This window comes from Mycteria americana, chromosome 5, assembly GCF_035582795.1.
Source record: "Mycteria americana isolate JAX WOST 10 ecotype Jacksonville Zoo and Gardens chromosome 5, USCA_MyAme_1.0, whole genome shotgun sequence".
NCBI classification, from domain to species: domain Eukaryota; kingdom Metazoa; phylum Chordata; class Aves; order Ciconiiformes; family Ciconiidae; genus Mycteria; species Mycteria americana.
Window position 1 is genome coordinate 31,848,788 of NC_134369.1, and position 17,743 is coordinate 31,866,530.

The 17,743-nt window shown below is 41.2% G+C and overlaps 1 protein-coding gene and 1 long non-coding RNA gene across 5 annotated transcripts in view; one reads left to right on the top strand and one right to left on the bottom strand.

Moving 5' to 3' along the window:
• RPAP1 (RNA polymerase II associated protein 1) overlaps positions 1 to 17,743 on the bottom strand; it is a 43,700-nt gene that overhangs the window by 19,523 nt on the left and 6,434 nt on the right. For all 4 annotated transcript variants that reach the window (XR_012775910.1, XM_075502749.1, XM_075502746.1 and 1 more), the window contains 10 exons: positions 17,550 to 17,698; positions 16,895 to 16,987; positions 15,363 to 15,543; positions 13,091 to 13,267; positions 9,896 to 10,102; positions 6,188 to 6,303; positions 5,679 to 5,777; positions 5,108 to 5,209; positions 4,134 to 4,301; positions 1,599 to 1,781 (listed from right to left, as the gene is read on the bottom strand). Coding sequence is in view for 3 of the 4 variants with exons in the window: in XM_075502749.1 (XP_075358864.1) it covers positions 1,599 to 1,781; positions 4,134 to 4,301; positions 5,108 to 5,209; positions 5,679 to 5,777; positions 6,188 to 6,303; positions 9,896 to 10,102; positions 13,091 to 13,267; positions 15,363 to 15,543; positions 16,895 to 16,987; positions 17,550 to 17,698 (1,475 nt within the window). In the remaining variant the exon portion in view is untranslated. The remainder of the gene's footprint in view (positions 1 to 1,598; positions 1,782 to 4,133; positions 4,302 to 5,107; positions 5,210 to 5,678; positions 5,778 to 6,187; positions 6,304 to 9,895; positions 10,103 to 13,090; positions 13,268 to 15,362; positions 15,544 to 16,894; positions 16,988 to 17,549; positions 17,699 to 17,743) is intronic.
• On the top strand, positions 6 to 10,066 carry LOC142410359 (uncharacterized). The gene is made up of 3 exons (XR_012775911.1): positions 6 to 97; positions 351 to 459; positions 9,935 to 10,066. It is a non-coding gene; the product is annotated as an uncharacterized LOC142410359 (long non-coding RNA).

A 17,743-nucleotide genomic window follows, 5' to 3' on the forward strand; every position in this document is an offset into this window, starting at 1 on the left:
CAAGAGTTAGCTCAAGAGAGCAGGAACGACTGAACTTCTGTTCTGAATCAGACCACTGGTGGGGTTTGGATACTTGTGTTTTCCAGGATACAAAACTGTAAGTAACAGGGAATAGGAAAACAACCTTCCCTATAAAGGGCTACTAAAACCTAATGTGGCTGAAAAGGGTTCTTATGCTCCTTGAATCATTTTGGCTAGACACCACCTCCACCTAACACAGCACTCTGTCTGATAGTACCTGCTGTGTCAGAGAAAGCTGACAGAAGCAGAGAACAGACACCAATTCCTATTTTGCAGTAGGAAGAGAGAGATGCAGAGAGATGATGGGATTTTTATTTTATGGTTCACAGAGCAGAAGATCACGATCAGTGGCGGTGCTAGGAAACAAATCTTCAGTTTAAGTGACAGCATCATGCATTCCTAGTTCTGGGAAAAGGCAACTCCACAACACCTGAGTTCGTAAGTACCGATACTTTTAAAAAGTTGTAGCCAAGCAAGGTTGTAGTTCTAGGCCTGACTGAGTTCAGCTGCTAGTTTAAATACTCCTTTTCCAACTGCGTAGAGTAATTGGGTTGTAACAGCCAACAAGCAGGTGTGAAACAGAATTTCACAACTGGAACAGTGGAGAATTTTATCCCAAATATCTTCTGAGTTCAGGCCACTTGGAACAAGTTAAAATCCATTATGCTGAACCACACAACTGTTTTCAGAATCACAAACTGATCTCATCTCTTCTATCTACAACTCTTTTGTTAAGTTTTTTAAACAGTGTCACCTAGTAGAATACATCTGAAATCATGAAGCCTCTAAATGAGACCAGGTGCTCAAGTACAGTAATTCATTTCCCCAGTAAAGCTTTTAACCAAGTGCCATTCGAACACAGGCTCAGCCACATGGACTAAGTGATGTAATCACAGCTTTTAATGATTGCAGCAGGCAAGAGAGTTGCATCAGCTCCACCAGCGTTGGGTTTGAGATAACAAAGATTGTTATTTTTAGAATTCCTATCAGGAATGTGAGGTTAGGCTTAAATATATGAGGAATCCCTTCCAAATGCTGTAACTCTTTATCTGAGAAATGCAAATATGAAGAATGAAATTGGAGAAATGCTAAGTAGCCACCTTATGTCAAATACAAAAAGAGCGTCATTGTACAAATCTAACTAGTTCTGAACTACCTAGCTGTAATGTTCACGTTAAACTTCACAAAAATGCATACGGTCACTTTAATAGTGGCTGGAACCTTTTCACTTTTAGCTCAAGTAAGTGAGCTTGAAAATCATGTCTGCATGCACCTCTTTCAGCAAGTCCTACAAGGTCATCAGTGTTCTTGTTGCCAGTTTCCCTAGAGGAAGTTAGAGATACTTAATGACACTGAAATCACACAGGTCAAGTCTCAACATTTTTAGACATCAATAAAATTACCCTCCTGGTAATATATGACAGAAACATAACATCCAACAGCCAGGAAAGAGTTCTAATTCTTGTTCAGAATGTTTTTAATAGCATACACAGGAGGACAAACGTTTCAACAGCACACATAGCCACTGTGCAGAGCCTATTTTCCTAAAAAGATTTCAGGTCTAGCTCTGTGCTTACCTTTACAACATCATATCGGGCCACATCTGGATCTGGCTTGTTTTCATCCTTTAATTTTTTATCTTGAGACTTCTCTGTTCCATTTAATTCTTCCTCTTCCTCCTCTTCTTCCTCCTCATTATTGGGGACAAAGGGGAATGCAGCCATCCCTTGGTACCATGAGAAAGTCCAGTCAAGATATTTCTATAAGGAGCATAAAAGCACATAAAATAAAATTCTCACAAAGAAATCGTGGAAGACAAAATTTTCAAGCATGCTTTTGATTACGGAATGCTTTATTGATTCCCACCTAACCCCAGGAAAACAGGAACACAATAAAGGGTATTCTAAACATGTACAAGTAGAATGCAATGCTTTTTTCAGGGAAGTGATTTTAACCTGTGACCCACACACACTTGGGAAACCATGAAAAGCAATTACTGTAAGGTGAATTAAATTCACTATACAGGTAACAGAAATGCAGCTTGACTGGAAAACGTTTCAGATAAAACTAAATAAATAAACCACCAAGGCTCTAGAAGTTAAACTGGAATTTGCCATTTATTGGCTCTATTCCCATTTCTGGAACTGTGTGGAACTTAGGTCAAAAATAATACAGAATGGTCATGTAAAAATTGGTATGTTAAACTAACATGCCTGGTGTATTTTTTCATGTTTGTTTGGCTTTTGTTTGAACACCCCTCAGCTTCAGCAAATAAAAAAAAAAAATTACCCTTTTTTGTTCACTGCTAATGACAGTATCAGACACTCTCAAGTTCTAGGGCAATACTGCAATAAGTGAGCTTTCAACTCTTCAGAGAGGGGACTGCTCCCATAGCAGTCCTACTTCCCCCAAAATGTTTTAGAATATAAAAGACAGTCAAATTGAGTGCTTGCACTACTTAATAACTGCTTTAAATTTCCATTTCCTGAACTGGCAATCAGAAATAACTACCACATTAATCAGAAAAGAAGTCGTAGACTTCAACTAAACCCTGAGCTGTTTTGAAAAATTTCAAATAGAAGTGCCAAGGAAGCGCAAGTTATTATCAGACATTAAAAAAAAAAAAAAAACCTAAAAAAAAAAACCAAACAGTATTAAACAAAGTTGGTAAGTGAGTGAATGACATGGTCAGAAGAGGCCTGATCTTACAGGATGCAGCTATGAGTCCATCTGGAATACAGAGTTTGGGACTATAGCCTTCCTTCCACCATGAGAAGGAAAAGCACAAGACAGAGCATCTGGGTCTTCAAAGGAAACAAAGAGAATGGTTCTTCCTTCCCATAGCCATTGATGAATGAACGAAACCTTCAGACAGCATGATTTTTATGTGTGTTGATCTTCTGTGTTTATAGTGGGGATAAATCCTGGAGCAAAAGGCCAGACTTCCAGCCCTGTCCCTTCCTCAGAGACCTTTTGAAACTCAAAGCATAAGACTCTAGGAAGGACTCTCCAAATGAGAAAACTATACCGACACAGCACTCACAGTGCTGCTTTTGGCATTGAGACAGTCAGCAATCCCCACTTATACAAGACATCACGCCACAAGCTTTGATCTGAGAATCAGAGCACTGCAGACGATTATAAACCAGAGCAATATCAGAAGAAAAGCACATTAAAAAGCTGATTCATAGCATTAATTACCTACCATGGGTGAGCAGGACTCATCTATCTAGCAGGACACCATTAGGCTCATATCTTAGAAAAGAAGCAAGATGTGGGGAAAGCTACCCAGTCTACCACGTCCTTCATTTCTCTTGCCTTCCCACTAGGGAGAGCTCTAAAGGCCTGGGAGAAGTTGCAGGGAGCTTCTTGAGATCTACCCACTCTTCTCTATCACCAGCCCCTTTGCAGTCTGACACAGGAACAGCTCTCATGGAAGGAACTTGAAACACAGCCCACAACATGCTTTGCCTATAATGGACTGCTTTTGTCCAACCAAGAAGCAATCTTAATCTTGCTGCTCAGGGCTCTCTAGTATCTCTGAGCACTCAAAAGAAGTCTCAACCTTCTAACAGGAGAAAAAGCATCAAGGAGAAAATCGACACATAAGAAGAAGGTGAAATTAGGTATTTACCAGTGTAAGAAAAGCATTTGAGAACAGCAGAAAATGGACAATGAGAGAAAAAGAAAACAGCATTATGAGGCATAAGGGAAAGCAGGGAGAATATTTAATCTGTTCAGAAGCAGGAAAACTACAAAGCAATAAGCCAGCAACGTAAGAGGCCATACTAAAAAAACTAAATTGTACACATACATTAGTAGTGGCCTGATCTTGATTGTAGAGATGTCAAAAGGAAGAGAACCTCAGCAGCCTGCACTGAATTTAATCATGGGGCAGAACTAATATAAGCAGGAGAAAAGATATCTGAATCTCTCAAACTGGGATAACACACTCTTTTGTCTGTCCCAAAGCACAGCAATGGCATTCTACTGACCATTAAGCTAACTCATCCAGCAAGCCTTTGTTCAAGCTACTTACCATGTCTTCTCATTCTGATTCCTGTAAACAGCTCAGCATGAAAACAAACCCAGGCACTTATAGATTGTCTCACCTCATCATCGAGTGACACCAGCAGAGCCCGGAGAGCACCAACAGATGCTGCCATGACATTATCCACTGCATCATCCAGCGAGAAGCGCAGCAAGAAGAGAAACCCCGCATCTAGCAGCAGACGCAGAATGCTGCCCTTCAAGGAGGAAGCAAACTCTCCAGCCCTGGCCTGAAATGTATGCCACACAGAGCCAGTGTTAAAGCTGTGTTATCTCAACTGGATACACTTCAACATTCTGCATGTCTGCCTCTTCCCATTTCTACTGTAAAGCACCTAAACTGTGTGCAGGTTTTTTTCCTTTATTTTCTCCTCCTTTCATTCTACAGAGGTATGAAACTCCAGTTCCTTAATGCAGGAAACCCTTCTTTCCAAGTCTGGACCCATCTTCTGACTTCATCCTGTTCCGCCCCATCGTTCTTAAAACCACACTGTTTCTTCTTCTCTGCCTCCACTGATGTTGGAGGGATGGTTAGCACTTCCCCTAAGAGCTAGGTGGAAATGTGCACAGAAGTACATATTCATCTTGCTTTATGCTATTGGCACATCATTCTACAAGTAGGCTGGTTCATTCTCACCTCCTACAGAAAAAAGCACATCACGAAGCTGGCTCAGACAACTTCTGAAGGGTCTGAAGGAGTGAAAGGGTCATTGCCAAGTTACTTTTGTTTGTCACAAAAGTAACACCAAAAAAAATAACTCGTGTTCAAAGCAAAAACAGAACTGAAGTTGCAGCACAGCTGCTGAACAACATTTGGAAGCATCTCCCTCTAGAGAAACCTGAAACTCAGTTTGTTATGTACCAACACTTAACTTTTCTAACAGTAAGGAGATCCTCAGTGAAAAAGAATGCCCTGCTGGTGATTCTCCTCACCTTCATTGAATAGTAGAAAGCAAACAACTAGTACCAGAGAATCTGGGCCCTGATCCACCAGAAACTTGAATTATGGGGAGGAATTCCATGGAAATTGACTTACCTTTTGAACAATACGACCCAAGACCTGTAGAGCCAGTGTCCTCTGTTGAATAACTTGGCTGCGAGACAAATGAAAGAGCTCTTGGAGAGAATAACCAGCCCTCTAAATGGGGGGGAGGGGAAAAAAAAAAAAAAACAACCCACTCAACAAAAAAAACTCAGTTATAGGTAAAAATAGGCCCCTTAGAATAAGATTAACTGTGAAATACTGCATAACAGGAGATAAACTGCAATGCAATGTTGTTTGCTGCTTTGTGGCGATTGCAAAAGAGATTCTAATCATTAATGTGACAGAAGAAAACTGACTTCTTAAGAAAACGATGTACACGCACCTTTTTCCAATACCACAGACCCTTAATGGCATTAAGGAGAAAAAGCATGAATGGAGTTTTCTGAAAGCAAAACAGTTAATGCGTGCAGACCCAACTTCTCTTCAGGAGCTTGTTTCAAAAGAAACTCACCTGTCCGCACTTTCCTAAGGTTTTTGTCACTAAAAAGCCTTGACACAAAAGGAAGCTGCCAAATCAAACACAGAAAATTGAAATGGGCGTGCTCTACTACATTACACCTACCTCTGCCTCTTCTCCATGGTGATGCAGGCCTAGATGTGTTGGTAAATCAGCATCTGCAGGAATTAATTCTCCTTTTAAACTGAATCGAGCTTGCATTCCCTACAATAAAAGGGTGGAGGGAGAAAAAGATTATTTCTATTGCCATCTGCTCCATTCACCACTTAAAATACCACTTCTTACATCAACTGCTGGAAGGTGACAGTTCAAAAACTCCCCAGGTCAGGCCTCAAGTTCTTAAAAAAAATTTGCTCCACTCTTTCCTTTTTTCTTAGCTTTCAGACCTGTTTCATCCCAGATTACAGTTGCTAGACTCTCACTTCCTAGCTCTCTTGAGCACTACAGACCATGTATCATCCCACCCTGTGGAAGAAACTGGGGAATCTCTCAGCCTGATGAAATTTCACAGACTGAGTAACCAGAGGAATAGATTTTGAAGCCTTCAAAACCGTTGCTGCTGAAAAGCACGATCCAGAGACAAACATGAAAAATACCAGTTTCTGCTTTCAAACCTTTTTGGTTTTCTTCTGCCGGGGTGAGGGCAAATCTTTCATCCATTCCAGCTTCTCAAACTCCACATTGTCCATGTGAATCCATTCCTTCTTGGGCTTCACAGGCAGATCATCACCTTTGGGGGGAGGGGGGAAAATGGCAGTCTTACCTTCCAAGGCAGGGATGAAGAAAATACTATTCCCTCTTTGCCAATCTACTTGGCTTAAAGACTGCATCAAACATAGGATTCATGTAAAATAAGAAGAAAACAATTTTCAGACTGATGTTGGCTGATGTATAAACATCAAAGGTTTAAAGCTGTTTTCATCTTTCATGAGAGCTAGAAGAGGAAGTAAACAGCACTGTAATGAAATTCACACAAGGCTAATTTGGGAGAAGTTGAACAGAAGTCAGGACACAAATAAGGCAAAGTGATCAGAACCAGGGCAGAAAAATAATACCAGCCCTGCCTTTTGAGAAAGCAAACTAATACCATTCAAGGAGGGGGGTGTTAGGGGAGATGTGAAATGATTCAAAATATTAATGCAGAGAGGTCCAAGCAAATTATTGAAAGCCAGTATGATTTCAGCCTAGATACAATGGAGAGAGCACAAACACCACTATTCGTGCTTTTGACGCATTTGCGATGCTGCTCTTCATTCTGTGTCCCCCTCTAAAGGCTTGAGATCAGCTTGGGAAGAAAAGACCAAAACAGCTGAAAATTTACACAGCTTGCCTGAGAAACAGCTCAGTGAGGAAACTGGACAGTTGAACAAGAATTTCAAAGGTGCTAAAGGAAGTACTAAAGGAAGAAATTACTGATTTAACTTTATAAAGAACTTTGTCTAGAAGAGTTTGAGAAACAAGACATTTATGCCTGACATCACAAGACTTGCCCTAGGAAAGAGATCAGCACGTGGAAGAATCTCTCAAGTGAAGGGACAGGAGAGATGTAACTGGAAATAATCTGAACACTAGGAAAGGTAACGTTTTCCTACTAGGATACTATCCCATACCAGCATGAGAAGAGATGAGCTAAGAAGTCTTTGCTATCTCAAGAGAAATCACACATAAGGATAGGAACAGGCAGTGTGAGGGCATGAAAAGCAGCAGCATCACTCCTGCTGGAGCAGCCCAGAACTCATTTGCATTGCAGCTATTAATCCTAGTGCTCTGGTCTTCTCTTGCAAGGAACAATGAGTCCCATTGAGATGCTCTTCTCTCATCAGATCTTTTCCTGCTGATAACTGGCCTGAAATCTAACCTTTTACTTTCCTCCAATTAGCAGATAAACTTTCAGGAAGGGCACTCATCCTTTCTAGGATGAAGCTTCACCCTTTATGATCAATGTGGTACTGAGTCAGGCAAGGAACCAAGCACAGTGTTATCTTCCCCAGCCAGAAAGCTGTTCCACAGAATTTCAGCCAAAGGCTCAGCACACATTTTAATTGAAGAGAAGGAAAAAGCATCTGAAATGTAAGAAAGTGGAATGTTTGTGGGTGGTAGGTGCAAAACTAGAAGAAATAAAATCAGCAGAAAAATTAAATCTATTGACATTTGTAATTCAACAAATTGTTTTCCCCATTAATCACTAAATTGATAGGGGTGAGTTAATCATTCTATGAATAGGATTACACATATTACCACCAGCCCTTAGTATTACTATCTTGTCAACAAGAAAAGACGGATATATATTCCAAGGCATCAGCAGATTGTTCAGTTACTGAGAAATCCCTTTACAGAAACACAAGCTGACAGTGTGAATGCAACATTTGCACTGAACTTTTTCAGACTTGGGTTATATTAAAGGCCACCACCCAACCTCTTCCCTTTCTGCTTTGCTTCCCCTTTTGTCTTGGTGCCAGAATTTACTTTTCCATTTGATAAGATTACAAGTTGCTGGATAAAGGCTTCACCATCTTGTTTATTAGAAACAGTAGCCTTTTATCTCATTAGAGAGGCAGGTTTGACTTTTGAGCAATCCCATTGCTTTGTGTCATCATCCTCTCCCTGGGGAAATGCAGAATGACCATTTCTGCTAGGTTATTCATGATGAGTTTACTTCTGAGCATGAACAGATGCAAAATCCCAACACTAAGTGCTAACGTCAAATTAATATTTTACATCTCCTGTTGGCCAAGATGGGCTGCAGGCATAAGCTCAGGTGCTGGAAAGGCTTCCCTTGGTTTTATAACTGTGTTCCAGCTCATCCTTTCTTCGTTATTTCAAATATCCTGGGAAAACTCTTCTTTCCTGTGCAGTCTTCCATGGGAAGCAAAAGATGTCAGCACACGACGCTCTGAACACTGAGCTATTCCCAAGAGCTCTACTACAATCTTGTTCAGCTTTTACAGGCTGAACAACCTGCTTCTATTGCTCCCAGGCGAGTAAAAGAATGTCACTTAACCTGGTGCTGCTTGTGCACTTGATTGTTCTGGAACTAACAAGAACTAAAAATAGTCCTTTTGATTAAGATAGATTCATGGAAAAGTAAAACTTGGGGAGAAACAGCAAAAGGACTGTTCAGTGAAGTGTTCTCCTCAATAAGAGGCTAATCAGCTTTCCTTCTCCTGCACGTGTACACACACATACACTCAGACTCATCCCTCTCATCAAGAAAATGGTAAACAGTTGTTATCTCTTGCAAACATTAAGCTGAAATCCGGGAGTGATTCAGAGACCTCTTTAATCAGTCTGCATGTGGCACTGGGACACAAAGAATGCATCAGAAGAGAGGATCAAGAGATGGAGACAGCCAAAAATTGCCATGAAATTGGGGGAGAAGCATGTTAACAAGGGAAAGAGACATCCTATGAACAAAAGTGTGGAGAAGATGAGAATGGGAGCCTAAAATCAAAAGAGAGAAAAAGAAATTGCTAAAGAAAAAACTGCAGTGAGGAAAGCAACAATAAGGGCAGAAGCTTAAGGGGAAAACACTTCTTTTCTCTGCCATGAGAATATATGGGTTGCTCTAGCTGCTGGGGATAAAGCAGCCTTCTCCTCATACAGGCATATATTGAGTATTAAAAAGAGTTCCGTCTTAAGAGGCAACAGCTCTGTACAATTTTTCCAAAAAAGCTGAAGAACACTCTACACTTTAATACTTCCCTCCATCCACAGCACACAGAAAAGAACTGCATCCTGTAGAAATCACTGCATGAGCTCTGAGGGACAAGCAGAGTGGGGCCATCAGAAGCAGTGTCATGATAAGACATACATGCACTATATGAGCAATTTCCCTGAAGTGAGATTGATTGTCATCTCCATGCTATGCTATAAGCAAATCACTAACTCTTACCTACCCAACACCCTCTTGTCCCCAACTGGTCCCAGTTAAAAGAAATTATTCAAGCAGCAGCTGAATCTCACTACCACACCCTTCTCTTTCCCTGTTCACACGACTGAATAGAAGAGCAATGACGCCTAGTTTAAACACATTTTCCCTTCAGAGACCTCAGAACAAATTTCAAAAACAAAGCAAGACCTCCCACTGAATAGCTCACCTCCGTTACATAGTGTTTCACCCTTCTAATCTATGGAGCCCAGCTAGAAATAACAGAGATGTTCTTTCTTGAACCCAAAATATATGTATTTTTTAAATATCATGATAAAATTCTGAGTTGGATAACTAACAAAGTGCCACATCAATCCAATCTGGAGTGATGCAAACACCATACAAACCTTACATTTATGTTCAGAACGTTAACAACATGCTCTTTGTTTCTTACCTGTGATTTCTACCTTCATATTTTCTTCCTTCCTTACAGATTCTTCCAGACCCAACTCCTGCATGGAAAGAGATGACCCTACACCATGCTGAGCCACAGGAAAAGATTCCACAAACTCCTCTGGTCTGTTCTGTTGCATTTTTAATTCCTTTTTCTGGCCTTCATTGCCACCACATCGTGACTTCAAGAAAGCAACTAAACTGGAATCTGCAAGTATTGACAAAGAGACAAAGAAAGAAGTGACAGAAAGTCTTAAAATATTTGATAAGCTTATAGCTCCTGCTATTTGTGTTTTAGTCTTTTCATTCCCATTCCACACGCCCTCTTCTTCTGTACCATCACTTCTTTTCAAACTGAGGCTCTTAACTGCTTTATGACCTCTTGAGTACATAAGCTGGATACAACTGACTGGTGAGGTGACACCAGAGAAAGAGCTGATAAATGTCTTCCAAGGTAAAGCAACCACAAAAATTCTAGTTACTCTCCCAGCTTACAAATAAAGAGGTAATTGTTTCTTTCCCCCTCACTGCCACTCAAAAAGGCAAATCCAAACAAGACTATTCATCGTGGAGAGAATTCTGGTCTGTGATTTATGGGAGGAACCCAGGTCTGACAGTTTGCCTACCCTGTCTGTGGACCGCTCAGTGGCATCAATCTGAATGTTATGAGAATACACAGAACAGACACCACAAAAAGATTACCTGCTCTTTATTGAATTGCACTAGAACTACAGTGCATGATCTAGATATTATGTTAGGAGAAGAAGATCTTGTCTGTTCTGAACTGACTCCCCATCCTGAGAGTCAATTATGGTCTGACAACATCCAGAAAACAGATGCGGCCATTCTCTGCCTGCTTCGGAGGAGAAAAGGAACATTTGGGAAGTAGGGGTAATTTGAAGGACAGATAATATTTGTATGGCTCTAAAATAGGAAAATGTCAGAAGATCATCATTTTACTTTCAGATCTGCTACAGATATCCCACATCATTTTTGAAGGAGTCCACTTTCTCTCTAATACTCTTATCTAGAAGATGGTGTTGGGATGCTTATGCCAGAGGTGAACAGTAAGAGCCTGTGCATTGTGCCTCTAAAAGGTACAGAGATACTCCAATAAGCAGTGTCAGAGATGTATAAAGTAACAGAATATAACACCTACGTTGGTTATGTATTCTTTGGAGGACAAAGGACAAGCAATTCAGAAATGCTCTGTACCTGAGAGAAGTCATCCCAAAAAGGAAACAACTCCCATGTCTCTGAAACAGTTCAAAGAGGATGCAGGGATCTATCCCACACTTGTGATTGCTGCACACTCTCCTCATGATGCAGTTTAAACCCCCCTTGGCAAAGGAGAGGCATTCAGCCCAGTCTCATTAAAGCACGCAAGCAGAGCTCTCACTTTCTCACACTTCACTATACACAGCAAAGAAAAGACTATATTCATTATTTCTTCATTTCACATAAACAGTGACAAACAAGTCACTGATTATGTCAATCTGTGCACAGTATGTCAGAAAGTAAGTCTACTTCTTGGGTCTCCATGGGCAAAAACAGAACAGTATCAACAATAAGACCCTGAAGACACTGCCCAGCATGGAATTGCCTACCCATCCTCATACTCTACACCATGGAGTCTCATCTGCTTCATAACTAAGAGGTTAATTCAGAGACTGGGCAGCATTAAACACCCACAAATTATTCACTCTCCTGAACATGGAGAAAAAGTCTCTTTAATCCACATCTCTGTGCCTGTCCAGTTCCCAAGTTCATCTGTAAAACAGCAATTTAGTTTAGGAGTTGCTTCCTTGTGCATAATTCCCTAACCACAGATATTTTGGGAATGCCAAAATGACTCCCAGTTTCTTTAAGGCCTCAGAGACTGCAAGATCTAAAATTTTAACCCATAGGGCATATAAAAAAAATACATTGTTTTAGAAGATATTTTATTGTTCAAAAACACTTAAAATACATCCTATCCCTTTTAAACTCCGTAAGTATTCACTTCACTAATATCCCAAAGGATGGAGTGGTGGGGACAAGGAGCAAAGATCACAAATCAGTCACAAGAAGAAAGTGGACAAACAAGATATTTTTCATATACATGCCATTGTTATAAGCAGTGAAGTTAATAAAAAAAAAATTTTTTTCACCTCAGGTAGTTTGGAGAGCTCAGCTCTCTGAATGAAGGATGTACCCAAACATTCTGTCTGCAGTTATTTTGCACAGTTCTTTTGCCACCTTTGCAGTTATACCCACGCTGCTTGCAATGCAGTCAAGATCATTAATATGATCTTTAAGCTAAACCAACAAGAGACTTGTGCATCTAAAATGCCACTCACACCTAAATTTGATGCTAGAGAATCTGAAATTATGAGAATTTCAAAAACCCTTGTCTGCCACCTACATCTGTACGTCTGCTCTTCCTGAACGTACAAAATCATTGAAACCAATGCCAACAAGTTCTACATTGCCCTAGATCACACAAAGTCTTATCAAACATACCCCACCCGGTGTTCTCCCCCATCTTGTCATCAGCTGTAAGTGACAGGCATTCCCAGATCACCACTGTGGACAGGGCTCCAAACCAGAGACCAGACCCCTGCCAGAACACCTGCACCCAACAGCCATATAATTAAAACACTTTTTCAAGAAGTTCAAGACTAGCTGTAAGTTTTTCTGCTCTGCCAAGTACAGATTTGAATTGAAATCTCCCACATGCCCATACGTTTCCCCTATCCCAGTACTGACAGTTCTGGCCCAAGTCTTAGGTATTTTTAAATGGAAGATCAAAGGTTCTCTCTCACCTCAGCATTGCTACACGCAACGTAAGAATAGCTTTGCTTTCTTATCTGCTTCAGAGAATTACATTTTTAGGACCTCAATACATGTATATGTAACCAGGTATTTGGTGTGCAAAGTAACAGAGTGCATGGACCATCTTATCCCACAGCAAAGGGGAGACAAGACAGACTTAAGCTAAGGCCTCTCTCACTGAGGAATAAGCGCTCTTTAATTCCTTCACACTTAATTCTTACTCATAAGCGACTGACATGACATGGAAGCTAGATTATCCACATATGCCATGAGTAGGAATCCCAAGCTTTCATCTTTGATCTGTGAATTTGGTAAGACTTCAGGATGCCTACACATTCAGTAAACTTCCACATCTCTAGAATTCATCCTGGGAAGCACATACCCAGCTGAGCCAGAAGCCTTTCCTGCTCCTGCAGGATCTCTTCCTCAGACATGGACTGCAGCTTCTCCAAGTTCTCTTTGTGAATAGTTTGAGCTTCCTGCTCACTGTTTTGGCTTCCAAGACCCTCTCCCGTTATGAGACAAGGCCGCTGAGAGGTCAAAGAGTCACCAACTTCATCTATAAGATCCAGCAGAGAAAGCAGTTAGTGATTTAAGTGTCTACAGCATTATGAATGCATCTCAATTTTGTCATCACCAGGCTTGCATAATTTCTTTTTTTTTTTTTTTACATTGGTAGCCAAGTTAAAATAGGAGTAAAGAAGTGTAGTTTAGCTTCAAACAAAACTAAAATATTTTGGCTTTCATCCCATGTCACAACAAAATGTCATTTCCACCTTGTTTCTTTAGGAGTTCGGGGAGGGATGGGGGGAAAGGAATTTTGTTTCTCTAATGCAAAGCAAGAGCAAGAAAAGGTAAACTGGAGTATAATTCACAACTGATGAGTCAGAGCATTCTTCCAAGTTAGAGAATACTAGATTCTTTCTCTGCCCAAGAACACATTTGCATGTCAACTGAATCATGATCGAGTAAATATCTGTTGAGTGAGACAGAGAATTAAAATTATTAGGTAAACCAGTTTCCAGAGTGATACAGGATCCATTCTCAACACAAGCATGTTTGCTTCTAACAGTGTCATGTATTCACCTTTAAGGGTTAAACATATTAGAAGTTCCAGCAGGGGGGCATTTTTCCTACCCTGAAGAAAAACAAGTCTCCTTTATCACCTGATCTAAATCCTTTTTAAAGGCTCATTTCATTTAACTCTAGCAGCAGGGTAACACACTCCTTTGGTCAGAGTGAGACCCTCCAGCTGTCCTGTAGCCTACTATACAAAGACCTGACTTAGTGGCTTTATTCCTTATGTTGTTTTCATATGCTCCATATAGTGACTTGGAACATCCCTATGACCCTAAACCAGCCAACTCTGAAAGCATCAAACTCCTGTTAAAACAGCAGTAATGACACTCATCATAACATCAGTAAGGTTTGATGCCATTTCCACAGCAGTTGTCTTGCATATTGACCAGAAAGAGATAAGACAGAGTGACCTGGTAAAAGATTCAGTAAGCTTCCCACCACCAGCAACTAGGCTGAGGGTTATCAGGCACAAACACATTGTTACTACAAGAAATGGAACTCCCCCTCTTCTCCTCTTGCTTCTAGTGATCCTGCTGCAACAATCTTGCTGAGGAGGCCAAGCCATTTTTTGATCCCTCTGTTGTGCTACTACATTTTAGAAGTGTTCTACTTCAAGAGGATCACAGCTATAGGGCTGCTGTATTTCCCTTTGAGGTTTCTCAGACGGAAGTACACATGCACAATTGTAACAGGATATACAGTAAGCACAGTACATTGACCTGGATGGTGGATTTGTGCATGCACAGCACATCTGGGGGTTCTCTTACCAATTCTCTGACAGGGGTCAGGGCAGACAGAAAGCTTAGCCAAATGGTGATAACCCTCAAATGACATCCGGCCTCTATTTCAATGTGAAAAGGAGGGTGTCAGGGAAAACCCAGACACATGGTAGTCCTAAGCAAACAGGACTGCCCAAGACAAAAAACCCAACCAACCAAACAAAAAAAAACAACAAAAAACCCAACACACCAAAAAACCAACAACAAAAAAAAACCCTGGAGATGCTGGTACCAGTTGAATTGGTTTCATCTTTCCTTGTCACATTGCTGTCAGACAAGTACCTGCTGGAGATGGCACTGACTCATCAGCACTGCCTCACAGCATTCCTTACAGAGCAAAGCCACAGTCTCATTGCAAGCGTATCTGGTGATGGAAGACTGAGCTTTCAGCTTCTAGGTAAGAGTGAGAACCTGCATCACAGTGGTCTCAAACACCTTCATCAGACACAAAAAGAACCCTCTTCCTAAAGTTGTGGAAATCAATGATGAAACAAGAAAAACTTTACATATAACAGAGAGGAAAAGGAGGACAAGAACCTTGAAAAATAAATCTATTTGGCCCTGTGTGAAGCAAAAAGGAAACCAGTGAGAAAGCTAACCCAAGTTTTAGAATGTTAATTTGGGTCTCAGACCATTTCAAATCCTTGTCATGCCACAGACATTCCAAGTGACCTTGAGATTCCTGAGCTGAGGACAACAGTGCTACCCTAATTTAAAAATAAGGTGCACTGATGTTATGGTTACTAAGGCCATGTAATTACGGTAGGCTGGATAAGCAGAACGTTCTCCACTTACCATCCGTGATGCTGGGGAGAGGTGCCTCTCCTGCTGACCCCTCAGGATCCAGGGCATCCGGAGCAGCTGATCTTACTTGCACGGACTCAGCAGCAGAGGGAGCTGTTGCTGCCTTTTCAGCAGCTCTTCTCGCTGCCATCTTTTGTGCAAAGATGCTTTTTCTTCCAGATCCCACCTTCACCTGCAAACAGGGAAGCCATGTGTCACCACTTTCCTCTCCAGACTCCCCCGCACACTTGCCGCTAACAAATGTATAGATCTGATCCTAAAGACACCCTCAGATCAGACTTTGGAACATGACACAGAGAAGCTGCTGGCAGCCACCTGCACTTTTCTGTGTGTGCGCTATTCTTTTTTTAACACATGGTTTAATGCTAGGACATAGAGACAAAAACATGAATGTTTTTGCTACCTAGACAAGGATTAATTATAAGTGAATTCAAGCCAGGCAAGTACACCTAAAATATCACCAAACACAACAGTTCCAGCTTTCCTGCTGTTTGGAAACCCTGCATAGCTGAATACTTTGCATTTCTGAGGATAAATGGGGCTGTACTGCACTGTGCTCACCACAGGCTTCGAACAGGCTTCTTATAAGGTGATTAGAGAGCAGCAGGGTGAAGAGATTTACGCAGTAAGAAGTAGGCAAGTAGTGCTAAAATAATCCTGACTAAGTTACTGTGCTGCTTGCCTAGGCGATAGAAGGGCATGGCTCTGAACAGCCTTGCACAGGATGCACAGGAAATCCAAAGCAGACTAAGCAAAAAAACTATTGCACGTCCCCAGTACAGAGAAGAAGCTTAAAAGGCAGTCTGAACATTTGGTAGCTGCTTTGTGCATTCCTGCATCAGGTAAACAGAACTGGTGGTTTAAAAAGTATTACTCTCTCCTTTCAAAAAAGCTGTCCTTCAAAATAAGCTACCTCTTCAAAGCAACCACAGCTATCAATCATGTACCAATTCCCAGCATCTGACTCCCACTCAGCTAGCAGCTCTTGCTACTACAGCAACGACTGACGATAGCAGCCATGCCTTCCAGTTTTACAGCCTCAAAAAAAAAATTATGTCAAAATCCCAAAAGCTGCAAAAGGTAATCTGTGCAACCATACACAAATGTCACGCCAGGAAAATCAGGTGCAACTTCAGTAAGCACGGACTTAATCAAACCCAGTGGACAAATTAGCAGAGATTATTCCTCAGAGAAAAACAAGCAGAACAGGATCAATTCTATTACAGCAGATTTGATCCACCTCACTAAAGTTAGCTGAAGGGGATTGCCTTTCTCCTAAACTGTAAGGATTCCAATGTTATTTAACTGCAGACTATGGAGTACCTACTTGATGGCAGCTTGGTAGAAGAATTCTCTCCTACACTAAGGTGGCAATGCCAGAGATATGTTGAGCTAGCTCATAATCTCCAGCATGCCAAGCCACTTATTTTGAGCCCTACCACCCACCAAGCATTAGGCTTTGTTGTGGGGAAGTTTTAATTGTTAATGAAGGTAAAACATAAAACAGCTGCTCCCAATCTTACCTCACTTTTTATCTCAGAGCGGTGAAACGTCCTTGGAAATGGGTCTCCTGTGGGCACTGGCATGGTCACTGCTACTGCACTCGTGTCTCGTTCCTGCAGCAAAAAAATCAAACCCTGTAGAAACCATTGCAACAGCCAGACATGTTTATATCATTTACCTAAGAGTGGACTCAAAATCTCGCAGCTCTGCAGCTCACAAGCTTTCTGCTACATCACTGTCAGGCTCAGAATACCTTGTGCTTATTTAGAGCCAAAGTGAGGCTATTTTCCAAAAGGCTGGGCTACCAAACTCCACACAACACTCAGAATCAGATAAAGGAAAACCTGGGGCAGTGCAGAGCAATAAGAACATCCCCCTTAGAGAGTCCAGAAACTCACCCAAATCCACACTAGAGCACACGCCCACATGCAAGCAGTGTGACCTGTAGGCAGTCTGGACTGGAGAGCAGATTCAAACCCATATTTAACTGACAGCAAAAATATACCCAAAGAGCTTTTTCCTTCAAGGTGCTCCAGGACACTGGCCTACAGTGCTACAACTACTTCATTACACTGTAGAAATAAAAAGCAGCAACAGAGCCCTTCATGCCTGTCCACTGCTTAGTTCACAGCATTCGAAGAAAACACTAGACCATCACATAAAAACCAGACATACAATAATTTTGCTGAAGACTGCTGTAATGTGTTGATCATGACTCTCCAGCCTTTCCTCTGGATCTTCATCCTCGAAGTGGACACAGGCATTTTTGATCTTGGACTTTTTTGGAGGAGCTGGAGTTAGAGCTGGGAGAATATCAGGAAAATCTGGGGAGAGGAAATAATAAGAAAAAAAGTAGTCAAGTTACTCAT